This window comes from Chionomys nivalis, chromosome 8, assembly GCF_950005125.1.
Source record: "Chionomys nivalis chromosome 8, mChiNiv1.1, whole genome shotgun sequence".
NCBI lineage: Eukaryota > Metazoa > Chordata > Mammalia > Rodentia > Cricetidae > Chionomys > Chionomys nivalis.
The window spans coordinates 19,804,916-19,831,132 of NC_080093.1; the positions used below are offsets into that span (position 1 = coordinate 19,804,916).

At 42.5% G+C, this 26,217-nt stretch overlaps 1 protein-coding gene across 1 annotated transcript in view; it reads right to left on the reverse strand.

Moving 5' to 3' along the window:
- Window positions 1–26,217, reverse strand: part of Cc2d2b (coiled-coil and C2 domain containing 2B) — a 77,430-nt gene that overhangs the window by 1,947 nt on the left and 49,266 nt on the right. Inside the window, exons 23-33 of the mRNA XM_057779277.1 lie at window positions 25,721–25,830; window positions 22,421–22,517; window positions 17,705–17,803; window positions 16,218–16,400; window positions 15,856–16,053; window positions 14,827–14,916; window positions 10,549–10,662; window positions 8,355–8,489; window positions 7,896–8,018; window positions 2,243–2,301; window positions 320–494 (exon numbers count right to left, since the gene is read on the reverse strand). Of these exons, the coding sequence (XP_057635260.1) occupies window positions 320–494; window positions 2,243–2,301; window positions 7,896–8,018; window positions 8,355–8,489; window positions 10,549–10,662; window positions 14,827–14,916; window positions 15,856–16,053; window positions 16,218–16,400; window positions 17,705–17,803; window positions 22,421–22,517; window positions 25,721–25,830 (1,383 nt within the window). The remainder of the gene's footprint in view (window positions 1–319; window positions 495–2,242; window positions 2,302–7,895; window positions 8,019–8,354; window positions 8,490–10,548; window positions 10,663–14,826; window positions 14,917–15,855; window positions 16,054–16,217; window positions 16,401–17,704; window positions 17,804–22,420; window positions 22,518–25,720; window positions 25,831–26,217) is intronic.

Here is a 26,217-nt window from a genome sequence, read left to right on the forward strand (position 1 = left end):
AAGAACAACTTCCTCCTTATTCCTGAATGGATGGTGCCCTCCCTGACTGTTGAGGTACTCAACTCCCAAGATCCTTCTTTCTCGCAGGGAGTTCTCCTGGGAGACATCTAGCCCCCTGGGTACTAGAGGGAGAGATTTATTCTTTGGATTTCCAACTCACCTGTCTCTGGTGAGCAAGAAAAGAGGCATGTCAGTGATAATTCAGATTGCTACTATTTGCCAGTTAACAACAGGATAAAACCAAATACCATTCACACATTAAACCATATACACACCCAGTAAAACCAAATACCATTTACACATTAAACCATATACAAACCCAGTAAAACTGGAGCAGCCTTTCTAACTCACTGTCTTCAAATGAGGCAAAACTTCCCGTGTAAAACTCTAGTTTAGGAAGGATTTGCCGCAGGACAGACGTGCACTGTCGGTTCCAGCGTGTCGGGTGTTTAGGCCGCCATTCCATCATTTTACACTTCAGTGCCCTTTCCAGCCTGCGGTAAGAAGGCAGAGATAACTCTGTGACTAATTGTGACTCATTAATAAATGTCACAAGAACTTTGTCACTTCATGAATGAGAAGGAAACTTTTGAGATTTACAGGAAGGGGTGCCAGCTATGATTGACACTGATCCATTAGGTAAGGAGAGGCAGGCTCTTGTTGGTTCAGGAAGGCCAGAAGCCTCCATGCATAGCCAGAAATTAAGTCTGCTAAATGTATTTATCCCTTCCAGAAATCCAAGTATAGCAGTTGCTACTTCATAGCACCTGTCATGTGATTACTGGCTGATATTTTACCTGTCCCTTGCAAAGGGCATAGTGTTTCCAGGAAATAGCCTTTTAAAAAATCAGATATCTGGTATGTATGGGGTATTAGCCGGAGTGGAATTATTAGTGCAGTTAATTCAGGGTGTGGACTTGGGAGGAAAGGAGGCAAGGGACTAAATGTGGCAGTCACATCCACCCACCTACCCTAGAATGTCATTCCACAGGAGCAGAGATTTAGACCAGCCCTGTAATAGTACCTGGTGGAACCATGCTAAGAAAAGGGAGAAGGGTATAAGCTGGTTCACGGGGTCCTGTGTGTGAGATGACCTTGTGGTGTTGAATCTGTAGGTTGTTATAGAGAAGCTACTGAAAGTCTCTTCTCAATTGAGTTTATAGTGCAACTCCCAAGTTTATAGTATGTTGGCTAAAGTGTTAGGTGGGCCTCAATGGGGCTGACATCTGAATGCTTCACCTTCTGATAATGATGCAAGTGGAGTCTGGGCCCCTAGAGCCTGTAGTATAAGTAGTTCTGGAAGCAATTCTAATGCACACTAGTTGGGAACCCTTTCCCTACTGCGTTTATTCCTTGTTTTCTTTCCTGGGAAATGGGGGCTGGAGAAATGGCTCAACAGTTAAAAACACTGGCTGTTCTTCCAGAGGGCCCAGTTTCAACTCCCAGCTCCAGTGTGGCGGCTCACAACCATCTGTAACTCTAGTTTCAGAGGAGCTGAAGTCCTCTTTTGGCCTCTGTGTGCACCACACATGCATGTGGTAAATACCCATACACACTAAATATTAATAATAGGTTTGTTTTTTTTTATCTCACAAAGGGGGTAGTAATGGCTGGGGATGGGAGTGAACTTGTATGTGATCAAGGAAAGGAAGTGACAAGATGATTAAGGTCACACTGTTTTGATTGGCTGACAGTAGGTTACATTGCAGCCTGCTGTGTGAGTGTGAGACACTGCAGGAAGTCAGATTCAGAGGCTGCTGATATATGTGGAGTGGGAGTGGGGCCTACTATAGTCTATGGCCCATCTGGGGCTTGATCAAGGCTCCCCAAAAGGCAATGAATGTATATGTTTGGGGACCATCCAGGATCGACAGTGCTGTCGGGTGTTTGTACTGTCCAGCTGAGATGTTTTCACCACAACCAGGGTCATGACCATTCACCTTCATATCTTTCTAGAAGGTGTTGGCTTTTGCATTGCCTTTACTATAAGCTTATCAACTGTCTACCCTGAGAATGTTTCAACCATGGCCGATGATGCCCAGAGTTAACGTCGACCGTCCTTTCAAGGGATTCTTTAGTTGGTAAAGGGACCATTTATCAAAGCTAACACCAAGAGACTGTGGGTCAACAGGACTAGCCGTTGTCATCTCCCTTCTCATGCTTCTGTTGCTGAGTCTAATGAGCGCTTTGAGAGGCTGGGCTAGGAGGTGGCGGACAAGAGATGAGCGGGAGGACACAGTACCTGCTCTTCAGATCTTCCACCATGCTTTTATTAGTGTCAGAATAAACTATTTCTTCAGGCTGAAATGTAGACAGCTCAAAGTTAGGAACATTCTGGAGAAAACCTTTAGATCCCAGTCATCCCTGAAGTCCTGGGGCTGGGAAGGCTGGACCCAAACTAGTCTCTCAAGGTAAAAGCAATCTTGAATTCCAACAAAGACCACACATTTTCTTTGATTTCCATACTACTTACTCATCATGGGAGCAGGGTTATGAAAGGAATACTTTTCATGGGTAAGACACTTGATATTCTCATTTCTTCTTTAGTCAAGTATCTGTCATGCTTATTATTTTAAGATTTATTTATTTATTATGCATACAACATGCTGTTGGCATGTATGCCTACATGTAAGAAGAGGGCACCAGATCTTATTATAGATGGTTGTGAGCCACCATGTGGTTGCTGGGAATTGAACTCAGATCCTCTGGAAGAGCAGCCAGTGCTCTTAACCTCTGAGCCATCTCTCCAGCCCCCTCTGGCATGCTTATTGATACTACCGAATGATCTCACAACACTGTTCTCTGACACTTCTGGGGACTTTGACAAATACAACTCTGTGTACCTCTCAGTTCCTGCTAGCCCAGCTCTACCTTCCTTGTGAGATTTACAAGAGTTGTTTTAAGGGGCTGGATTTTGGCAGTTGCTTCTTTGGGTATTCTGAACTGGAAATAGAGGCAGCTGGAGGATAGAGACAGGTGATCCCCAGAGTGGAATGAAAGTTGTGCAAAAAGGAAACAGCACTTGCTAGGTCTCTGTGTTCCCAAACTGTCCCCAGAGCCAACCCAGACAGGAACTTGTTAAAACTGTGAACTCCCAGTTCTGCCTTCACGCCCACTGAATCAGAAACTCTGTGCTTTGACAAGTCTCCCAGATGAATCTGGCACCTTCTGTGGCTGGACAGCTACTACAGTAAAGAGCAGACTCAGGCCCACTGAACACAGCTGAACAAGTCCCAGTCTGAACTCCAGAGACACCTTGAGGGGGCTGCAGCTACTCCGCACAGAGCAGGGAGACTGATTCCCGACCTGAAAACCATTATCTACCCTTGGAGCAACTCCTGTGGATTAATGAGTCCCTTCAGTCTGTTGACTTGGTAAATCGTGGGATAGGGGTTTTGTGGGCTTTCCAGTTTTGCCAAAGGTAACTTTCTTTGCAGGAACTTGTGCTCCTCAGAACTACTAAAAGGTTGCCTGTTACTAAAGGGCTCTGGGTGTCTGGATGTGCTTGTATTACACAGAAAGGTGTGTTCTTGATCATGTAAAATAGTGGTCAGAGAGAGGCTTATTCTGGGATGGATGTGGTAGGGCAGGAGACTGACTGGAGAGAGACACAGCTCAATGGTAGTGCTTGCCTTGCATGCACAAAGCCCTGGGTTCAGTTCCAAGCACCATAAAAATCTACAGATACAAGCCCAACAGTCACAGAAGCTTTTGAGAGCCTACATTGGATCATGGCCTCCTGTAGTGATATTGTCTTCTGACTTCCCTGAAGATTAAGGCTCAAGTCCCTACCAGCATTTTGCTCATCCCTCAACCCATCTCTGTTTATGCAGCAACCAAGATGTTCTGGAAGCTCCTGGAAAGATACTTCCTGGCCACTGCAGGTGGCCACTGCTAGCTATCCCTTCGAGGCCATTCTTTCTCCCGAAATCCAAGGAGGCAAGTTCTGCTCGCTTAGCTTGTCAGACACTTTGCTAAAGCCCCAGAACTTTCCCCCCCTCCTCCTGTTGTGAGCTCCCAAAGAACAAACAAACAAAATCACCCCCCTCACATTCATGCCTTCAGCAGCAGCACTTACCTCTAGCACGGGCTAGTGCTGGGGGCCGGATTGTTTTTTTTTATTTTTATTTATTTTTCCTCCTTGAAAATGTAAGGTCAAAGAATAGGGATGTGTTTTTTACCTTGTGGCAGCTACATGTAAAACAACGCCAACAGAAAACCACTGAATACCTCCTGACTGGACAAGAAATAACTAAACAGACAAAAACAAAACATACAAAACACAAAGCTCTCTCTAGGAGGCAGCAGCGCGGCTAGAGGGTAGTAGAGGAAGCATGGACTGTACAGGCTGTATGTGTGGTTTGCTCAAGAAAGATAAGCACATTTCCCTCTTTTAAAAATGGCACTTCAAACAGGAAATACGAAAATACACACATATGCTTGATCTGCGTGGGGAATGTTTAGGAGAATGCACAAGGACCTGGTGGACAGCGGTTGTTTCCTAGGAGATGGGGAAAGACTCTGAAGGTGGGAAAATTCTATACTCCTTGGTATTCTTGACTTTGGCCCCTGGAACTATGCATTCCTTTTGATACTATGAGTTGCCTTGAATTGACAATCATGGAGAATGACATATGAATACATACCCAACATATGGCCACACAGTCATGAATAAACATTAGGTTCCTCTATATTTGTTTAGATTTTTACTCAATTTTATTTATTTATCTATTTATTTTACAGTACTGAAAATTGAACCCAGGGCCTCAAGTTTGATAGGCAAGTGCTCTACCTCTGAGCTCCTTTTCTGGTCCTTACTTTAGATTTTTTTTTTTTTAAAGAACAAAGATAAGACAACTCTCTATGAATATACAGTTCTGAGCTATTGCTCCAGTGTCTGCTTGAATGCTGTAATACTCCCTGTCAGGATGATAATGGACTAAACCTCTGAAACTGTAAACCAGCCCCCAATTAAATGCATTCTCTTATAATAGTTGCTTTGGTGTCTCTTGAAAGCAATAGAACAGTGACTAAGACAGAAATTGGTACCAGGATAGTGGGGTGTTGCTGTTGGGAGACCTGACCATGTTGTTTTGGGGAGTTGATTGTGGAAGGACTTTGGAACTTTGGACTAGACAAGCATTGAGTGTTGAGAGCTCAGTGGGCTGTTCTGTACGAGTTTAGAAGATACAACTGTTGTATGAAAAGACCCTGGTTTGTGAAGTCTCAGAGGGACTGCCGGGCCATTTGTGTGAAGACTCTGTGGTGTCTGGTCAGCTGGAGCTGAAGAGGGAAGAGGCCAGCATCACTGAGGAGATGTCTTCTGGGAAGTGTTTCCCTGGAGTCAGCCCATGTGCACACTATGCTCACTATCTGTCCTTCTGTGTATACTGCTCTCTGATATCGCTCTTTCCCCCTCCAGTCTAAAGGTGACCTCTAACCTGAATTTGTTATTTAGCATTTCCATCAATGCCTTTCCAAATCTAGTGTATATAAAAGTGTATATCAGGAGACCACTTCCTAAATATAACCCCAGTAGCACAGACACTGAGAGAATCAATTAATAAATGGGACCTCCTGAAACTGAAAAGCCTCTATAAAGCAAAGGACACGGTCAACAAGACAAAATGACACCAACCCCACATCAGACAGAGGTCTGATCTCCAAAATATACAAAGAACTCAAGAAATTGGTCATCAAAAGAACAAATAATCCAATAAAAAAAATGGAGTACAGACCTAAACAGAGAACTCTCAACAGAGGAATCTAAAATGGCTGAAAGACACTTAAGGAAATGCTCAACATCCTTAGCCATCAGAGAAATGCAAATCAAAACAACTTTGAGATTCCATCTTACACCTGTCAGAATGGCCAAGATCAAAAACACTGATGACAACTTATGCTGGAGAAGTTGTGGGGTAAAGGGAACACTTCTGCATTGCTGGTGGGAGTTCAAGCTGGTACAGCCCCTTTGGATATCAGAACGGCAATTTCTCAGAAAATTAGGAAACAACCTTCCTCAAGACCCAGCAATAATACCACTTTTGGGTCTATATCCAAAGGATGCTAAATTGTACCAAAAAAACATGTGCTCAACTATGTTCACAGCAGCATTGTTTGTCATAGTCAGAACCTGGAAACAACCTAAATGCCCCTCGATCGAAGAATGGATAAGGGAAATGTGGTCATTTACACAAGGGAGTGCTACACAGCAGAAAAATACAATACATTTTGAAGTTTGCAGGCAAATGGATGGAGCTAGAAAGCATCATATTGAGTGAGGTAACCCAGATCCAGAAAGACAATTAGCATATGTACTCACTCATAAGTGGTTTTTAAACACAAAGCAAAGAAAACCAGCCCACAAATCACAATCCCAAATAACCTAGACAATCATGAGGACCTTAAGAGAGACATACATGGATCTAATCTACGTGAGAAGTAGAAAGTAGAAAAAGACAAGATCTCCTGAGTAAATTGGGAGTGTGAGGACCATGGGAGTGGGCTGAAGGGGAGGGGAAGGGAGGGGAGCAGAGAAAAATGTAGAGCTCAATAAAATCAATTTAAAAAAAGAGAAGTTATATATGTACATATACACACAATGTAGTTTTCAAATTTACGGAGTTTCTATTTTGTGCCTTATTTCACATACTCCTCATTTTTCTTTACATTACACCTTTTCCATCCACTCTTGTTGGTGTGCATAGTTCTAGGCCAGCATTTCTCAACCTTGGCTGGGAATTGGAATTGGAATTGGGGAGCTAGAAGAGCTACTGATATGCAAATTCACCCATATACTCTAAGGTAATACGCGCACTGATGAGAACTTGTGCAAACTGGTTCAGACATTTCCCAGTGCTGTGGGAGAATTCGTTGTATGATATTTCACAATCCACAGACCAGGTTAGAAGTTGTAACTGTTTCTAATTCCTTGCTGTTCGTTCATTCTGTTCATCCATTTGATTCCCTGCTGACTGCTGTGTTTTTCCCCATGTGCAGGTTCTCCAGGGCACAGAGCTAGATGGCTAAACTGGCGGATGTTCGACTTTATCGTGGCATCAGGCAGCTTGCACTTGCCCTGGTCTCTGCTTTTTAACACTTGGTATGATCACACATCTTTTTTCTTGTGTATTTCCCTGCTTAAAGTAAGGCCGCACACGTGAACTTCTGCTTCTATGATTAATCTTTTGCCTATTATTCTTTTCTCGCCTTCTCCCCCCCTCATTGTCTCCTTCCCCTTTCTCTTGGCTCACATAGCTCCTAGTTTGTGGACTTTGTAACTGCCTTGACTCTGGCACTCCATAGCCCTCAATCCGGACAGTGCTAGTAATCACAGTGCAGATCTGCTGGCCACAACATTTAGATCCTGGGTCTGTTTTGGTCTCCAGTCTCCTGAACACCAGGCTTTTTCTTCCCATCTTATTCCATCCTTGTCCTTGGTTTCGGGGGGGTGGGATGCCTGCTCTAGCTCCTTCTCTTGCTGAAGTGGTCTTAGACCTTGCTGCCATCCTTGCTTCAGCCCCACTCACCGGTCCTATTTATGTACTGTTTTCAGTCCACAAGATAACTTCTATGTTTTGGAATCCAGAGAAGCACTTTTATTTATCAATTTTTTATATTTGATCATCACCAGACATAAAAACCTACTATGCCATGTTGAACATTACAAAGGTTATAAGATCTATATAACACTCAAGATGACATTTTCTTTTCTCAAATTCTTTTTTTCTGCAGATACAGGAAAGGGGTCAAAGTAGAACAAATATAAGCTGGATGGCAGAGGATTCATCTTTGGTGAACATTGCCGAGCAATTCAACACCCAGGGGCTGCCACAACTGACAAAGATTAGAAGCACTAGTAACTCTCCTGCAGGTGCACTTGAAAGAGTATTTACCTGTACACTTTGGGCTTTTGTCCCCGGGAAGTCTTTTGGCAGCAACTGTTTCCAGAAGCTTTCTTTTGAGTAGTCAAAATGCACAGCCATTGGTGTATTGTTTTGTTGAATATTAAACCAGACCTATAAATACATAAACAAAATATCGGTGTAATCCCATGGGAACACAAAACCCATGGTGGCTAAAAATGGTGCAGATGTTAGAGCCTGGTACTCAACAAAGTGGAGGAAGCCAAGGGAGGCCTGGGGAGAAGCAGGTTCCAGGGTGCTGCAAGGGCAGCATTAGCTTGGTAGTGCCATCCTTGGAAGCTCTACAGACTGGCTTTAAGGGTAAAGGATGGCCTGATCTCTGACCCCACAGATTTCTGAGAACCACCACTTCTAAGTTCCTGGGTGATTCTATTGTGTGCTCAGGATGGTGTGAAGAAATAACTCAAAATATTTCCTTCATACACTTACATTTCTATCATTGAACAAACAATCCACACTTTGCAAGGGGCAAAATGGGTCAAACTGCTTATGACACTGCCCTGTTGATGGATTCCAAAGCAAAGACTCTCCAGTTTCTTGGGTTAGTACAAAAGCCACATGGCCCTGCATAAGGAAAAAGATTCAGTCATATTTGCTGTATTTTTTACTACCTTCTATAATTATTATGTAATAATTATTCTGAACTTTAAAAGTTTCCTTGGGGGTTTAAAAACCTAGCAGCAAAAACAAAACAAATAAGCAATACCTCTGAAAAAACAAAAATACCCAAACCAAGAAAGTTCCAGAAATCCTCAGACCCAAGTAGTATGACGATTTAAATTCAGAAAACCTGTGACCCAGTACCACCCTTGGGAGTTCTGTAGGGTACACTGATGGCAATAAAATTTATTACTCTAACAAAATCAGTACACTTTGATGACTTTCTAACAGACTACGGTCTAGTAAATCCAACAGCAATCTGTGACAGGGTCACTTTTGTCTGATTCACACAAAAGAGCTGTGGGGCCTCACTTTGGTTAGAATATACTTGGAGACTCAATACCAGGCAGAGTAAGGGAAGATAAACTGGCCTAAGACTAAGAGGGAATTATTAAAGGAGTTTAAAATCCACTAAACTGAAAGCAAGGCTGGGAACTAGAAGCTAAAGTATACAGGAAGACAACCTAATGAATTAGAAGCCCAGGGCTGGGAGCCGGCTCAGCAGGTGAAGACACTTGCCGAGCAAGGCTAGTGACCTGAGTTCCATCCTGGGAGCTCACGTAGAAGTGCAAGGACAAGCCCACGGAGTTCTCCTCTGACCTCCACGTGTGCACCTTGGCATGCTGTTCCCCCATAACCACACTAATAATAACAAATATTTATTTAGGAAAGATACTAAGAACTAGTTATGGGACCTGTTTGAAGGCGGAAGGAGAAAGCACTCCACAGTTTTCCCATGACCGTCACACGTGTGCTAGGTCGTGCACCTTCTCAATAATAAATGCAATTTGAAAGGTTTTCACAATAGTTATTTTGCTCTACATGTATCTTTTTAGTGATGACACTTTCTTAGTGAAAAATAAATAATTCAAGTAATGATAATAATATTTAACATTTATTGTTTAAGCTAAGATTCACACTGACTTTCCTTTTAATCCGCTCTCAATTCTGTGAGGTAGGAACATTTGTTTTGCCCCTCTTTAGTGGGAAGTCGGAGCTTAAGGAGGTACAGTGGCCGCGAGAGGCAGTATTACACTTCTGGGCAGAGGTTAGGATCTGAGAGGTGAACAAAGCTGAGCTCTTACCTAAGGAAAGCTACTGGGTGCTAACACTTGTCTCGAACCCAGTCACACTGCTCTGTGTGCCTTGACGTCCCCAGTGTCTGACCCAGAGCTCTTGTTCTTCTCTATGCCTCTCCATAGTGAGAGGGGGTGTCACCCGAACCACAGAACTCAGGTGAAACTAGCCTCCTATGGTGTTCCTTCCTGAATACAAATTTATGTATTTATTGAGATCGAGTGTGTTTACTGCCACCTCGTGGCACCTACAGCTACAGCAGGGGACCAATGGGCCATTAACAAAGTTGACAAATGATGAGCCATGGCAAGGGATATTAGGAAGTAAGACATGTGGCAAAACAGGAGCAACAAGACATAATGCAAGACTGGAATGCTGACATGTGGACAGACAGCCACGCAGGAGCAGAAGCAGCTACAAAGGACAGCTTCTGGAAGGATATATATTCTGAATATACAGAAGTATCTAAACTGAGTTGTAGAATGTTTCCCATTGGTAAGGATGTATTTTGATCAGTTCTCGTAAGGTTAAACCCTGAAAGACACTATTGGCCTGTTTGTTGAAGGCCTTCCAATGTGGTACCTGAAACACTGAACGATGGCGGTGGATGAGGGCAGCCGCAGCTCCGTGCAACTGATGCTACATAACCCTCATATGCCATAAACAGCTGCTGTTGAATGATGTAATATAATAGTGCCAGTGGCTTTATCAAGCAGCACTGTTTCACAAGGAGAAAAAAAAGACCCTATTCTTTGCCCTGCAGGACTTTGGTGAACCACCATTATCCCCAAGTCACAAACGTTTGCCCATGAAACTCTCTAGTTCACCCCAATTCTATCGAATACACAGTTTAAATCTGGTTTATTTACATTTTCCCATCACTTACTTCTAGGACTGAGGTCCCCAGGAGCACCAACGCCTTCTTTCCGAAGTACAGAAAGAAATTACAGAGAAGTATGGCATGTTCTTCCTTATTTCCAATAGCCAAACTGATGCAGCACTGGGCAAAAGAAAAAGGAACAAACACAATGCAATATATTCCGAAAGGAGGAGAAAGGAAGAAGGGAGCCAAGTAGAGCAAGGAACACATTTAGAACCTTACCCTTCCTTCCAGCTAAGTGTCCTGACTTTATCAGCTGCTATTAATATGGAAACAAAACAGCGCTCTGGCTCCAATGAGATGTGAGGAGAAGAGAAGAGTAACTTAAAAACCAGGCCACTCTGATAATAAGACAGTTAACATGAATATTATAGAGTAGCCAGACAATACGCATCGAAAACGGGGCATTTTTGTTGAGAACAAGCACTATACTGCCCCGAGCTCCAAGGAAGCATACCTGACAAGGAATCACGGGATCTGGGGAAAAGCAATGTTTGGGGCCCTGGGGCTACCAACTGTCCTGTACCAATAAAGGGGCTGGAGAGATGGCTCAGCGGTTAAGAACATTGCCTACTCTTCCAGAGGTCCTGAGTTCAATTCCCAGCAACCCATATGGTGGCTCACAACCATCTGTAATGAGATTTGGTGCCCTCTTCTGGCCTGCAGGCACACATGTAGACAGAATATTGTAAACATAATAAATAAATAAATAAGGAAGAAATATGAGGAGTTAGATAATGCCAAATAAGGAAGCATAATAGAAACATCTTTACCCTAAAGAGCTGAACAGCTGAGCTAGAGGTAAGAGATCAGATATAGGACAACAAGTAAGACTGTATAGCAAGAAGCAATGGGGGACAGCGGGAAAGGCAGTCTGGTGGCCTACAACTCACCATCACAAGTATGTTTTGTTTGGTCCCTAGAATTTTTTTGTTTGTTTTAATTTTTTGAGACAGGGTTTCTCTGTATAGCTCTGGCTGTCCTGGAACTTGCCATGTGGACCAGGCTGGCTTCAAACACAGGGCTATGCCTACCTCTGCCTCTGGAGTGCTGGGATTAAAGGTTTGTGCCACCATGGCCTTAGTCCCTAGAATTATTTTAAAAGGAAAATTTTGTGTAAAACTCTGGATTTCTACCTTCTGTTGATGTGGTTTAATTGCTCAAATGATAGCTAGCTGTTAGGTCTCTTGGGCTGTCCAAATATCCAGAGATGAGCTCAAACTGGACTATGGGAGGATGTCTGGTGCTCAGATAAAAGCCTGCAGTCTTCAGGCACTTGTGGGACCTGCTGCCATTTGCAGAAGGAGTCATTTCCCTTACCTCTGGGAAGGAACATATGGCTGCTGTGCTGTCTCCACCATGTCAGAGCACATGCTAGCCTCCAGCTTCCCTCAGTGCCACAGGTGCCTGTTTCACATTACAAGGTCCATGCAAGCATCCTAGCCCTTCCCACCCCTCCCACCCTAAGCTCCCTCCAGCTTAAGGGCTCCTTCCCCTCAGCCATTCATCTTTTTTATAACCTGGCTGGTACTACTATTTTCTCCCGTGTGTACACATCCTCTCTCTATCTCTTGCTATGCTCTTTCTCTCTCTAACTCCCACTAACTCTCTTATCTTCACTATTTTCTCTCTTACTCTCTATCTCCTGCTGGCCATTTTCAGTTTAACCTCTTTTTCTCTCTGCCCTGAACACCTTCAGATGACTCTGGATGTTCTCTCTCTCATATCTACAACAAAGGCCTTAGCCATATCATGGAGTGGCCATGTCAGCAGTTTCTTTACTGTTCATCCTCAGATACAATAGCAATCTGCTGTTGAGTACCAGTGACAACGTGCTGATGAGACACACAGTCCCCAGGTCATTCCAGCCCCAGAGAGGCCAGGCAGATGGGGTGGGATGAGGATGCGGGCAAGCTCTGGGCATCAACTGTTGACTCAACAGCGTGGGAACATTTTATGGAAGCCGAACAAGAGATATAGCCACATCAGTGTGTCCCGGCTGCATCTGACACTAGATGACAGGGTTAGGAGAGGGAGAGTAAGGAGAGACACTAGTCAGGAGGAATCTCAAACACGTAGTAACACCTTAGTTATGGGCACTGATGTAGAGGTCATGCTCAGGGTAGGACTGAATGCTTGTTTTCAGCTCAGCTTCTTAAATGTTCAACATGACCATAATGCCCTTGAGCATGTTTTGATTAGACAGTCTCAAAGGAATCTAGATTAAAAAACAGCATTTCTGCCAGGTCTCATTTGTTTGGCAGGAACCTCCAGCTCACTTCTGCTTGATCCAGAAAGCCTCATTCTTCTCTCTCCAAGCCCCACCCTCTCAGAGAATCTCCAACAAAGAAAAGGCACTGAAAGCCCAGTTCTGCATTCTTGGTAACCACAGTAGCTCTTCTCCAAGACCCTGCCTAAAGTATACCATACTTGGGCACAAACCCAGTTCATGGAGGATACATCATCACCCCTTGTCTACATGGTATTTAAGCTTCCTCCTTTAGTTAAGGCACGTGATGTCTTCTGCTCCTTCTCCTGCCTCAATCTCTGGGGACTGGAGGACTCACCCAGGAGTTACTTTGCTTAAAATAAACCTTGTCAGAGACCAGCTTCGACAAGATACCACTTACCAGGGTAGGGGCATGGGGATTAGAAAAAATAAGTAAAGAGAATGAAGATGCAAATGAAAATAATAAAGCAGAAACAGAATAGTACCTGGAGGGAGTTCCAGTGAATACTGAAATCCATGCATTTAATTTTCCATACATTTTTACACCCCAATACAACAGGGGGCAGAAGACAAAAGACTGCTTTAACATGATACAGAAGACAACTTGAAAAATTAATTGCTCTAAAACTTTAGACATCAAGGCATTAATTCATGAGAATAGCATTCTGTTGTTTATGCAGTGAACCTACCCTAGACCAAGTATCCTGAAGGCAGCCATCCCTAAGTCAAACCTCCTAATTCAAATTCTAGTATGCTAGAATTCTCTGATCAGGGTGGAGTGGACCTACCTACATGGACCATCTTAATGTCCCAAAAACTAAGCAACCACACCCTAGGTCAGGGTGTGTAGGCACAATTCTTGTCAACAACTCTGAGTAAGCTAAAACTCTCTGACCTTCAGACAAGGTGGAAATAGGTTCACATTTTTGGGCCTCCATAAAACCTGTTCTTTTACTTTTTCAACTCAGCTTGATCTGGTTTACTATGTCAGTGGAGATGTACTATCAAAGTACAGAAAACCCATTACCAATCTTTGGATCCTGGAGCAAAACTATCTGCATACGTCCACTTTAGTCCCACCTAGTGGAAGGCAGGGAAGTAAACTATTAAGTTAGTTCTATATGTCTTAGTTCATTTTAGCCCAAATCCAACCCCTTCAGGAAGTCCAAGTAAATGCTAGCAGAGCCGTCAGCTCAGCTCCAGATCATCCGTTCTCTCCCAGGGCTATTTTTCTTTCTTTTTTTGTCAGTCTCACTACGTTTCTCCAGCTATGCTGGAGCTCCCTCTCTAGACCAGGCTGGCCTTGGACTCACAGAGATCCACCTGCCTCTGCCTCCGCAGTGCTGGGATTAAAGGCGTGCACCACTATCACACCAGCTCTCTCTTATATTTGTACTATTCAACTGAAAATACATATTAGATGTTTAACGCTAAATTTAAGTATGAGAGGAAATAAAAAACAAGTGTCCCTCTGCTTCAAAGAGAGTATAGCTGAGACATATGTTTATACAGTATACGTGTGGGTCAATTTAAAAGCCACTCAGTAAAAGCTAAGGTAGGATGGAAGGTTTCCAGGTTTGGAAAAAATATAGAATCCTAGTTAAATGTAAATTCCAGATAATATTAAGTGTGTGTCAAATATTGCATGGGTCCTGTATTCCACTTGGCAATCTGTCTGCAAAGAACCAAAAATGGATGGTAAGGAAGAGCTCAGTTGCAGGAGCTCTCCATTCAGAGGAGGGGACCAGGGACACATTTGAGGAGTGACATTAGTCTGACCTCAGAGACAATCCACACTGCTCTGGAGGATGTCTTAATTCTGCACTGCTAAAAATTCCCACGGAATAAAAGTATTCATGAGGAATTACTCTGAATTTTGAAAACAAATCATCTTAATGATTTATTTCCATAAATCATTAGGGAGCTGGAAAGCCTACATGAGTTATCAATGCTTTCACATTTCACAAGGCAGAAACTGCATAAGAAGTGCTACTTTAAGAGGAAAAGCAAGTGAGAAGCACTTCACATGCTAACTATACGACGTCACTTCTCACCTCTGATGTCATCCATATGTCAAAACCATCATTTTCATCCAATGTTTCTGTTGTAAAAGGAATCAAAGATACAAATCGAGCGATGAGGTCCTGGAATAATATTAACCGACGTCACTGAATATGTCCGTTGTCCAGCACAGTGCTTTACACACATTCTCCCTCAGAGCACACGGCAGGCCTCTCAGGGGACTGAGGAACAGGCTCAGAGTGATGAAGTAACTTGTTCAGACTCACAAAGGTAATATTCTACATGAGGCTCTGGGGATTGGGCCCAGATGGCCTGACCCAGAGAGCACTTGCTAGGCACTACATTATGTTGTAATAAATTATTAGAATTTAAAATACTGTAACACTGCATCAACAGGTCAACATTTTTAAAAGGTGCAAAACAGCGGAGGTTTGACTTGCTTTGCTTCAAAATCTTTCTGAGTTTCTTTCCTTATAAACTTATACGGAGCTGCTGCGGCTGGAGAAGGGGAATGTGTCCTGCTTCCTCGACAACACAAGCCACACTGAGGAATTCCCCTCCCCACCAGAATGCAGCAGACTAAGACCCAAAGGTAAAAAAGGAGCACACAGAAACCGCTTTAACATTCAGCGATGTGTGACAGATCCCCTTCCTGCACAGCCTTGACTCTGCACTGACGACCTCATGCACGCCCCACAATGCTCCACAGATGCTGGAGAAAATGTTAACTTCATGCAGTAAAGTCACATGTCCCCAGTACTCCACGAGCACCCGAGAATACTGTTAGTTCCAAGGCAGTGGGTATTAAGAGGCACCGGCATGAAGAAATCACAATGGAAAAGCAGAGTACAGTAAAAAGCAACCTAAACCCAGGCTTTGATTTTTAGCTCTCAGGGTCCTGTTAGGAGAGCTCTGTAACTCACAAATAACAAATTGTCTGAAGAGAACGAATCACCTAGATTAATCCCCAAATAAAAGATATACCCGACTCTTCCCACGTGCTCTATAATCTCAATGAAGCTGCTAAAAACAATAACTGAAAGAAAAAAAATGTCACTCACAAGGGTAGCATTCGAGTCCTGGAGAAATATATCCAGAAGCTGCTGCGGTGGATTCAACGCCTTGATGTATCTTGTTACAAAGACCCGCATCCCTTCGCCGTTAAAAACAGTAGTCACGACTCTTCGGTTGGGAAACATGGCCTTACAGTTCCTGGTAAAAGTCTGTGCTCGCTGCAAAATGTCTATTTGATCTGAAAACTAGAATCAGATATAAAATAGTTCAACACTGTGTCGCTCCTCCCCCGCCAGAAAACAAGAGAAAAACCACTGCTCACTTACAACTTTGGAATTACAACTGGTTTTTAAAAACAGTTTCCACTCTTTTGATGATTTGTTTCAGAACAATTCGGGGTGGAACCTACCTCATCTAGTTTCGGATTGAACGTGATATACGATATCTGAGGTTCAATTGTAGCAAAAATATTTAGGAAGGTACATTCTTTTGGATTCTGCCCACTGCAGTCTTCTCTAGGAGGGACGTAAGTGTTACTCCAGGTGTACCCAAGCAAAACGGATGGAATGTTCACTTGAAATGTCCCGCTAATCTGAAAGAACACGTGATGAGAATCAGTATCCCAAATCAGTCTTCTCCCAGGAGAGACTTGGCTTCCAGGGACATGGACTCCTGTTGGGGATAACCAGGCTCTCTGGGGTGATCAATGGGCACCCTTGACACTTTGGACCCCAGACCAATATGTGTTATGCAAAGAGAGAAAGAACGAGAAAAGGAAGAACTAAAGAAGCAGATTACCACACCACAGTGATTGGTTAGAAAATCTAATTTAAGGTACTGGAATGATGGCTCAGTATTTAAGAGTGCGTTCTGCTCTTCCAGAGGATCCTGGTATGGCCCCCAGTGCCTATGTCAGGGGCTCACAACAGCCTGCAACTCCAGCTCCAGGGGTTTTGATGCCCTCATCTGGACTCTCGAACACATACCCACACATGTAGACAGAATCCAAAGTAAGATAAACCTTAAAACAAGAAAAATCTAATTCAGGCTCAAAGAAGATGCTGAAAGATCACATTATGTTCTGCATTTGAATCTGGAGTGTGTGTGTGGGGGGGGGCGGTATGTAATGACAGGAAAAACAGCCCCGCACAAGATGGAAACAGGGATCACGAATGTAAATGAGAAATTGAAGGGGCAGTGCGGCTAATGGTTAGTGAGCCTGTGCTATGTAAGACCCTGTACCAAGTGCTGGTGCAGGGTTTTCTCGTCAGTGAGGCCCTCATCTTTATTTAAAGTGTTAGATTTGAGGTTCTAAGAGTTGGTAATTTGTGAAAGATCATAGAACTAATGAGTAGGGGAGCCAGGATTATAATCCATATTTGTTCATCTTTGAAACCCACACTTCTTAACTACCTGCCCAACACACAGCCTGGTCTGAGGCTGAGAGATGTCTGCAGAGATTCACAACTATAGGAAGTCCTGCGCCTCTGACCACTTGGATCTCTTTATGGGTAATATGTTCTGTTATGGCTTCATGTGAGTGCCTATAACATCTTCCTATCTTCCAGCTATTATCTATGATCTGCTTCTCTTGGCACCTGGGTCTGGCGTTAGAAAGGCCTTTAAGCAAATACAAATTTTGCTTTCTGACTTAAGACTAGCTGCTTTTTTTCTGTCTTAATTAACACTTTTAAAATGTAAGAAGTAAGTTTACAAGTATCTCCTAGAGATAGTCACACCCTGTAAGTACTCTAAACCCCACGGCCCTTGGTAATATAGGGTCATTTTAATAACCTTCCAACCTGTCAATCACAGACTCCGACTCGATAACATCAGAAAGTGCTTTTATTAGACAGAAACAAATCTTGGAATAATTAGCAAAGAACTTTCTGTTACCTCAGACTGTTGCAGAAGAGTTGAGAAGGGGAAGCTGACAGAGCCCAGCCAGTTCTTTTGTATGTAGGAGTGAGCACTGCAGCTCTTAAGACAATGGTCCTGTTAAAGCAAATTGAAGTCAAACTCAAAAAATGGCCCCCATAAGATGGATACTTTTACAAACTCATAGGGAGCTAGAACAATTCATTTTTTGTTTCTCTGTGTGTGTGTGTGTGTGTCTCTGTGTGTCTGTCTGTCTGTCTCTCTCTCTCTCTGTGCGCGTGTGTGTTTGTGTGGTGTCTTTGGGTGCAGTTTGCACCTCTATCTTATTGGGTGTCCTTCTCTCTCACTCTGTCTTATTCCTTTGGGGCAAGGTCTCTCCATGAACCCATGTATGTAGTTGAGACTGACTTTGAACCTATACCTCCCAAGTGCAGCCCTGAACCACACACAGCTAAGAATTTTATTTTCAAGATCACCAGTTTGGGAGCCTCTTGTATCTGCTAGGGCAGGTCAGCAGGAGGCAGATCTTCAAAGAGTCAGTTTAACACTTTCAGTGCTGCCATTTCAGCACCTAGGCCTTGCAAATCAAAATGACACTTTCCTTTTGTCATAGGCTGTGACTGACTTCTTTGTAATCTAGCCTGCCTGGCAGGGCCTGCTCTTTTTATTAGCCAATGTTAAAGGGCAGCCCTAGAGTGGGACCAGTGAGTCCACAAAACTTGGAAACAAGAAAATAAATGATACGGTTGCGCATGCAACTAAATGATGCAACTAAAATGTAAAACTAAAAGTTTACACTAAAACCTCTCAAACATTTGAGAATGTAAACATGTAATATACAAAAATTGTAGACTAAGGAAGAATACATCATAAAAAAATACATAGAAAATAATGCAAATTAAAAATAGTAGGTAAGTCAGGTAGAAAATATTCAGTCCAAAATAGTTTGAAGATGAGGACAGAGGTTTAGAATGCTTCTATTATTTAGTATTGAGTCAGAGACCAAACAGATATTGAACACATTTGCCCAAATAAATTCAGATGTCATGGTCACAAGGACATTAGAAGAATGTAATAAAACTTCAAGCAGAAATAAATGAAACGAAAGACACAGAATGAAGTATAAAACTTCAAATAATTTTTTCAAAAAAAAGTTGAGAAATCTGGTAGAAGTTCTGTGAAGTTCTAAATTTTAGCACAAGGGCCAGAGGAGGAGGGAAAACAGGGAACATTAATCAGTTAACAAGACACAAGCTGAACAGAACTAAGGCCATCAGCGCCCCGTGTTGCACAGCCTGCTGACGAGGGCAGCCGAGCAGAAGCAAGTCTCTCTAGTTATGGACTCTCCTCCTGTCTCAGCTTTTCCTGCCCTTCTTGTATCCAGCCAGTGTAAGTTCAACGAGAGTGATTTATGCTATCCTAACCCCCATTTTCACTATAAAAATGTCCTGGCTTTGGGGTCCTTTTGACTTACTTACAACTGCTGTCAGGCTTTGTTGCAGGACCTTGTCCAAGGACCCCTTGTGACTAGGAGCTGTGATAGCTAAATAAGCCCCACCCCCTTTTATTTCAGAAATCCCTGATCTTAAAGAATTTGAGTGTGCTGATGCATACCTATAACCCCTCCCTTTGGGGGACTAAGGCAGAAGAATCATGAGTTCTAGGCCAATCTGAACAATATTTTAAGATCTTGCCTTAGAAACAGACACAAGGGGCTAGAGAGACAGGTACTCAAAAGCACTTGCTGCTCTTCCAAGGGACCTGAGTTGAGTTCCCAGCACCCACATCAGGCTACTTACAACCACCAGTAACTAACTTCAGCTCCAGGGGATCTGACATCCCTCTGGCCTGTGCACACATATATACATAAACACACACGGACACATAAATAAATAGTAACTAAATCTTTTTAAGAAACAGACACAAATAATAAAATCAGAACAACAAAAAGTAGAAGTACTTGGATAAAGGCAGGGACGATAAGAGGCTACCAGTATATTAAAGACTGGAAGACCACTGACAATGATATGCTGTGATGTGAACTCTTTAAAAAGAACCCTTTCTCCTCCTTTGTCCTTTCTTCCCATCCTTCACTCCCCCCTCCCCTCCCTTGTACTTTCTCCATACACACTCCCCAACCCCGCTTTCCTTTCCTAAGCATTTAAACCATCATCTGAACAGTGGGCTCATTTAAGTTCTTTCCGGAGCTATCATATCACATTGATGTTATCATTTAGTTAGCCCAGGCTCCAAGCCTGGAGTGCCCAGCCCCGCTCCAAATGCAGTTCATGACAGCTCTGTCTTCTCTAGTGCTGAAAATCCGTGACGTGTCTGGGAGACTTGTAATGGGGCATAAAAAAGATTTGATAGTAGGAAGAAAACACATAGAGAAAAGAGGAAAAGAGGCATTTACAAACAGAATAGTGATCAATAATCAACCCAGACTCTCTTTCAAATGGACGCTTATCTCGTCACTTGTTCTAATCCTTTGTGGGAAAACGGAATGCTTAGTCTATAGTTACCTACAACGCAGTCCGTGAGGAAAGGCTGATAAAGGCAGTTTCCTCTTCTAAACACAGTGCCAACGTTGCCGCAAGCACATCTTAACACCTGACGTGTGCAGACTGACCCAGAACAATGCAACACATTATTACAGTGGAGTTCAGTGTCAGTCAGCTTATTCCCATCTGTCAAACAAGCCACTGAGACAGAACCAGAAAAGTATTCACAGTAAACCCTTGGATGCAAGCTGTCAACAAATGGCCATTTAATACCTAACCTTTGGCTTTTACTAAGAATTCATGTACAGTTTTGATGTGAATGTTCGTACACTCTTGGGAAGCTGGCTTGAAGGCGCTGCCGCTAAGAGTTTGTCTGACAATCTAATCTTGAGCTCTGCACTGCAGGGTCTCATCCATCCTCTCTGACCTAGAGCCTCCACTCCCCCGGTTAGAATCATTTGCCTTCAACCAGCTGCCATAAGAGGGCCACTTCTCCAGGGCCTTGCCCCCAGCAGAGCCATTCCACTTCCCCTTCCCTTCCTGTTGTCCTTTTCACAGGTTGGTTGCACGCATGTCAGTTCTTTGGCAAGGTCTGTCCTTTTCCCTGGCATTCTAAGTCCTAATGTATGAGTGTCTAATTTTTTGATGTCATGTATGATGTCATCTGCAAGTGGGTTGGGGCTCATCATAGCTATTCCAGGATGCATGTGGCCTGTGGGTCACAGGTTGGACATACCTAGAAGAGAAGGCTCATCTAAATGGCTAAGATATGAAATATTACTTCTTTCAATTTAGATTAACACTGGGTGATGGTGGAGCACACCTTTAATCTCAGCACTCACGAGGCAGAAGCAGGTTGATCTCTGTGAGTTCAAGGCTGGCCTGGTTCAAAGACCAAGTTCTAGGGCAGCCAGGGCAGCATAGAGAAATTCCGCCTCAAAAAAACAAAAAACAAACTAACAAAAATGGATGTGAGTGCGATCTGTCTACAACATTTGCCACCTCACTGATCACCATGCTGGTTAGGTGGTGTCCCCTTCCTCCCTCGCCAAGGGTAGAACCTTCCAACAAGCTTTCGGTTTAGATTCACATAACCCAGAACATCTGTTGACTTTTATAACTCCCCTTCCTTCTGTTCATCACAGAACACACACATGTAAACTGCTGAACATTTAACTTGGGAGGTGTTGGTTAGTAAGATGTCTGTCTAAACAGAACTACAGGAGATAACACCAGGTGGCTGAGAACCATGATGGCAATGTTTCAGAGAAGAGAAAAAGAGATACCTTGGAGGACAAAGACCTAACTCCGCGTGTAGTCTGCTGGTCGTCACTTCACTAAGTATCCTTTCCGTCCTGATAAAGCCCTCCGCACATCCGAGCTCCTCCTCAAGATTGAACTCTGAGCTGAGGAAGGCTCTTGAATGAGTCTAAATCCTTTCTACCACCTGCCATCTGGAATACTGGCTTGAAGGCAGTGAGCAGGGTGGACCTTACCGCTAGTAACTGTTCCAATGGTTTTAAAGCAATTTATACAAAAGTATTTAACTTACCTACGGGGAGACAGCAGCTATTATATTTTTCATGCCAAGCAAACTGGAAGGAAACACTTACTACAGAGCTTGCTATGGTACTAGGCATTGGGTTGGGACTTTTCACTAATGCACAGGAAGGCAGTCATTCGTTTTGAAATTAAAGCAAACACAACAAAATTCTGGTCCTAAAATAACTTGGTGTCTTGTGTAGAGTGGTATGCTTTCTTTGATCAGATAATGAAAAATTTGTGAAGTTTTCTGCCTATCTTTCTGTCTTTACTACTAAAAAGCTCATATTTTTAAATGATATGTAAAGGTCAGTCTTAAGCATCTGCTTCTCTCACGTTCTGGCCCGTCTACCATCCTTCCTTTTTGTAGGTTGCTATGGTTTGTTACATTTGGAGTGGATTGTCATGTGTCTGACTTTATTTCACATTGACTCAAACCTTTTTAAGAAAATATTACACATATCACATTAAAGCAAATTACATGGGGCTTGGTGGCATATACTCATAATAGGAGGGCTACAAGTTCAAGACCAGCCAGGGCCACACAGTGACTTTAGGCCAACCTGGGCTGCACAGTGAGTTCCTGTCTCAGAAACAGACAACAAAATAAGTTCACAAAATATGTTCCAAGATTTCATTCAGTTTGACCTCATAATTATTTCAACATTAACCAGACATTTCCCTACATTACCTCATGTTTCTCAATTACCACTTCATCAAAAATGTTGATGTGTATATTATCTTTTATTTTCGATAAACTAGAGAAGCTGTAATCATGTCCTGGTGAGCTGAAAACAAGAAAAGGACACTTGAATGTTGAAGTTTTTTTTTCAAAATCCACTAATTTTTTTTAAGCACATCATTGATAAAGTATAATAAATTACATATGATCTTTTCCTTTGTAAAGTTTAAACTTAGAAAAAGCTGTATGTCTTGAAGCCTGGCTTCTACTGTACATTAGAACTAATGTGTGTACTATAATTTACTTTATATTCCTCTTAAGATGAAAATAAAAATAGATAACAACATGGGTTCATCTGGAGATTATATTAAACGAAATGAGCCAGGCAGAGAACGACAATGCTTGGCACAAGAGAAGATGTACCAAAATGTCCAAGACTCCAGACATCTTTGGATTTACAGTTCCCAGGCCAGCCGGTGACCACTACATTACTCCAGCGTGTGTAACACCCTTCTTTCTCTTTAGTTCTGTTCAACAACTAATACAAAACATGGACATTGCTGGGGGGCTTAATTTGCAGAAAAGTAGTATGCCTCACTGAAAAAAAATTAGGAATTACTACCAGGAGGTCAGGTCAACTGAGATGTGCTGGCAGCAGATAAAAAGGAAATGCTTGCCCTGGTCGGTGATGGCTCAGCCCAGCCTGTAGCCTTCCTGCTCCTGGACTCACTCCACTTCTTTCCCTACCATTAAGAGCCCTTTGTGCCCTTGAGTTTCCTAAGATAGAGCTTTGGGGATGGCAGCTCCCTTGATCCCAGGATGCCCACAACCCTGAGGTTCCAACTTTTGGCTGCTGAGTAGCAAGCAGCCCAGCCCCTTACTTGGCAATATTTTCACTTTTTACCACACAATTGCTACTGCTATTGATGTTAAAGTTTTGGGTTTGTTTGTTTGTTTTAAGCAAGTACTACTTCAAGGAATCTCCAGTAATGCCTATACTTTTCTGATAACGGTGCTGGCAGCAACCACTGAAAAACACTGGTTATGTTCCTTGACAATTTTAAATTGAACGTTTTTTATATTTCCAAGAAATAAAACAAGCCAATTATCCTACTTTGTTCCTCTGGGATTTCATTTCATGGTTGGAATGCCCAGTTCAAGGCAGGGGAGGCTATGTGTATTTACAGCACTCTGCTAGCACAAGAAAGGACAAGAATCACTTCAAGACACTTTTCAGTTTGTCTATTTGGTATACCTTAAGTTACCAAATCCTCTGCATTATCTTATGTTATATAGTCTATTCAAACTTGCCTCAAATTCTGCCACAATTCATCCTCCAAACTAGACCTCACTAATTAGTCTTTATTTACTGTAACCATATGTGACATTTGCATGTAGGCTTTTCCCCCTCCTTTTCTAGTGCTAGGAATTGAACCCAGAGCCTCATGCATACTAGAGAAATACTACACCACTCTCTACAGTCATGCATATAGTTTTTAATCACTGGAATGTCACAGGGAACAAGGAGTTAGAACAGGATGACTGACCAGGTTTCTGCCTCAAGAGGTCATTAGATCTCATTACAGATGGTTGTGAACCACCATGTGGTTGCTGGGAATTGAACTCAGGACCATTGGAAGGGCAGGCAGTGCTCTTAACTGCTGAGCCATCTCTCCAGTCCATAGATAAAACATAAATAATGTCAAATCATATAAATAATCACACACAATAATTATGTTGCCATATGGACCATGAAATAATGTAAAATATTCGTAGAAAATTATCTTACATATAGGAATAAAAATTCAATTTTCCCACTCCTCAAAATAAAAGTATATTATTTGAAAAATGTTTAGTTTTTAGCAGCTATGGATACTTGATTATGAAGTAGACAGTAAATGTGTGCCCTGCTGGAAAGCACAGTGACATCAGAGAAAATGATATGGAGTGGCGTGCTTCTAAACACACTCAATTATGGGATTAGTCAAGCCCATATTTATCTTTCTTTTCTTCTTTGAAGCAAGTGAAAACTTGGAGACATGTTTCTTCTGGAAGTTGAAATCTGATTTATTAACTTTTATTAAAATGTCTTTTACATAAAGAAATCTTGTAGGGAATATGGTTTTACCCTTTCTTGAAAAAATGTAAATAATCTAAAATATTAATATAAATGGCTAAAATTTTAAGAAAATAAAGCAAAGGAAATACACTGTTGATTAAGCACATACATGTTGTACAATCTTGATCAATATGGAATCACTGGGTACTACAGTAAACCTACAAACTTAGAAACTAAGGAGGTAGGTCCATATGCCTATGTTTAAGAATCTGTCTAGGGGACTATGATGTTTGAGAGCCACTAACTTAAAACAATGTGCTTTAGACGACAAGTGCAGGAATGTACAGATCAGTGCTGTTTGCGAAGGGGAGTAAGACAAGAAAGGGTTAAGTAATCAGGGTGTTTTCACTCAATAGTGGACTATACAGAAGTTCAGATAAGGGATGAAAGTGTCTTAGTCTATTTAATGTTGCAACCACAGAACACCCAGACAAGGTAACCTATAAAGAATAGACATTTATCTCTCACAGTTCTGGAAGCTGGGAATACAGAGGTATGCAGTATCTGGTGTGGATCTTCTTGCTGGCTCTTCATATAGCTCAAGAGAGAAACCCACTCCTGCGAGTCCACCCCCTTTCTCTAACAGTATCAATATATTTATAAAGGCTTGTGAGTACTAGGAAAATGAGATACTGTGTGTGCTATAGTGATAGTCTTGGAACTGAGACACTTCTATCCTAGAGGGAGACTGTTTAAGACTCATGAAGTAAACAACTCACAAATCTCAGGAAGTCCCTGAAACATACTAGATTCACAAGTCCCACCTCTGAGGTTATATAAGCAGTCAGGATTGCTGAGGAGTGCAGACACTGACCCAGCACCCCAGGACTTTAGTTTTCCTGATGTCACATCCAGGCTGGGGTGGCTTTTCTAGTGATGCAGCTACCTTGAGTCATTTATGCTTCTATAAGTAAGCCCTCACCTATACTCATGTCAGTAGCTACAATACACTCATTCTTTTCCAAACTGGATTTTGTAGAATTATCTCGGTGGCCTGCCACTGACTCTCTGTCTGGGGTGATAAGGTGTTTGTACCTTCCTACAAGGAGTCTCACACAACACCCCTTCCCAAGAAAAAAGGTGGACGTTACTTACCTCCACATGCACACTCACCCAAGCATACGTGAGCATGCTCCCTCACTGCAGAATGACTCTGACTAGAAACTGCAGGAAAATGGACTCCAACTTACATAAAATCTACTCTGATTTCTTCATTCCAGCATGGATGAGACCCGCTTGCAGTATTGGTTTGATATACAGTGTGTTGAAAAGAAACTTCTATGAAAGGGTGCACAGTACCCTGAAACGCAGAGTAAACACTGACTGGATTTTCAAAATATCTTACAAGACAGAGGAAAGCAAAAAGTTAGATCATTGTTTCTTTAGTTTCTATAGTTCTTCTAATAGCCATTGTTTAGTCGTCGGCTTAGCGAACATCTATTGCTCTTATTCTAAGTCAGGCACTCTTTAAAGATCCAAAGACAAATAGAATTTTTCCTTAAAGGTTTTAAAGGTTTTTATGGACAACTAAACAGACAAGTTAATAAGAACCACGCAGTGTAAGCAATAAAGCAAGAGAACCAGCTTGCACCTGGGGGTTTCAGGAAAGCGTAAGGGTGTGTTTCTGAGGTGAGGCCAAGATGAACATCACAGAGGAAATCCTGTTTGAGCTCAGGCTTTGAAACAC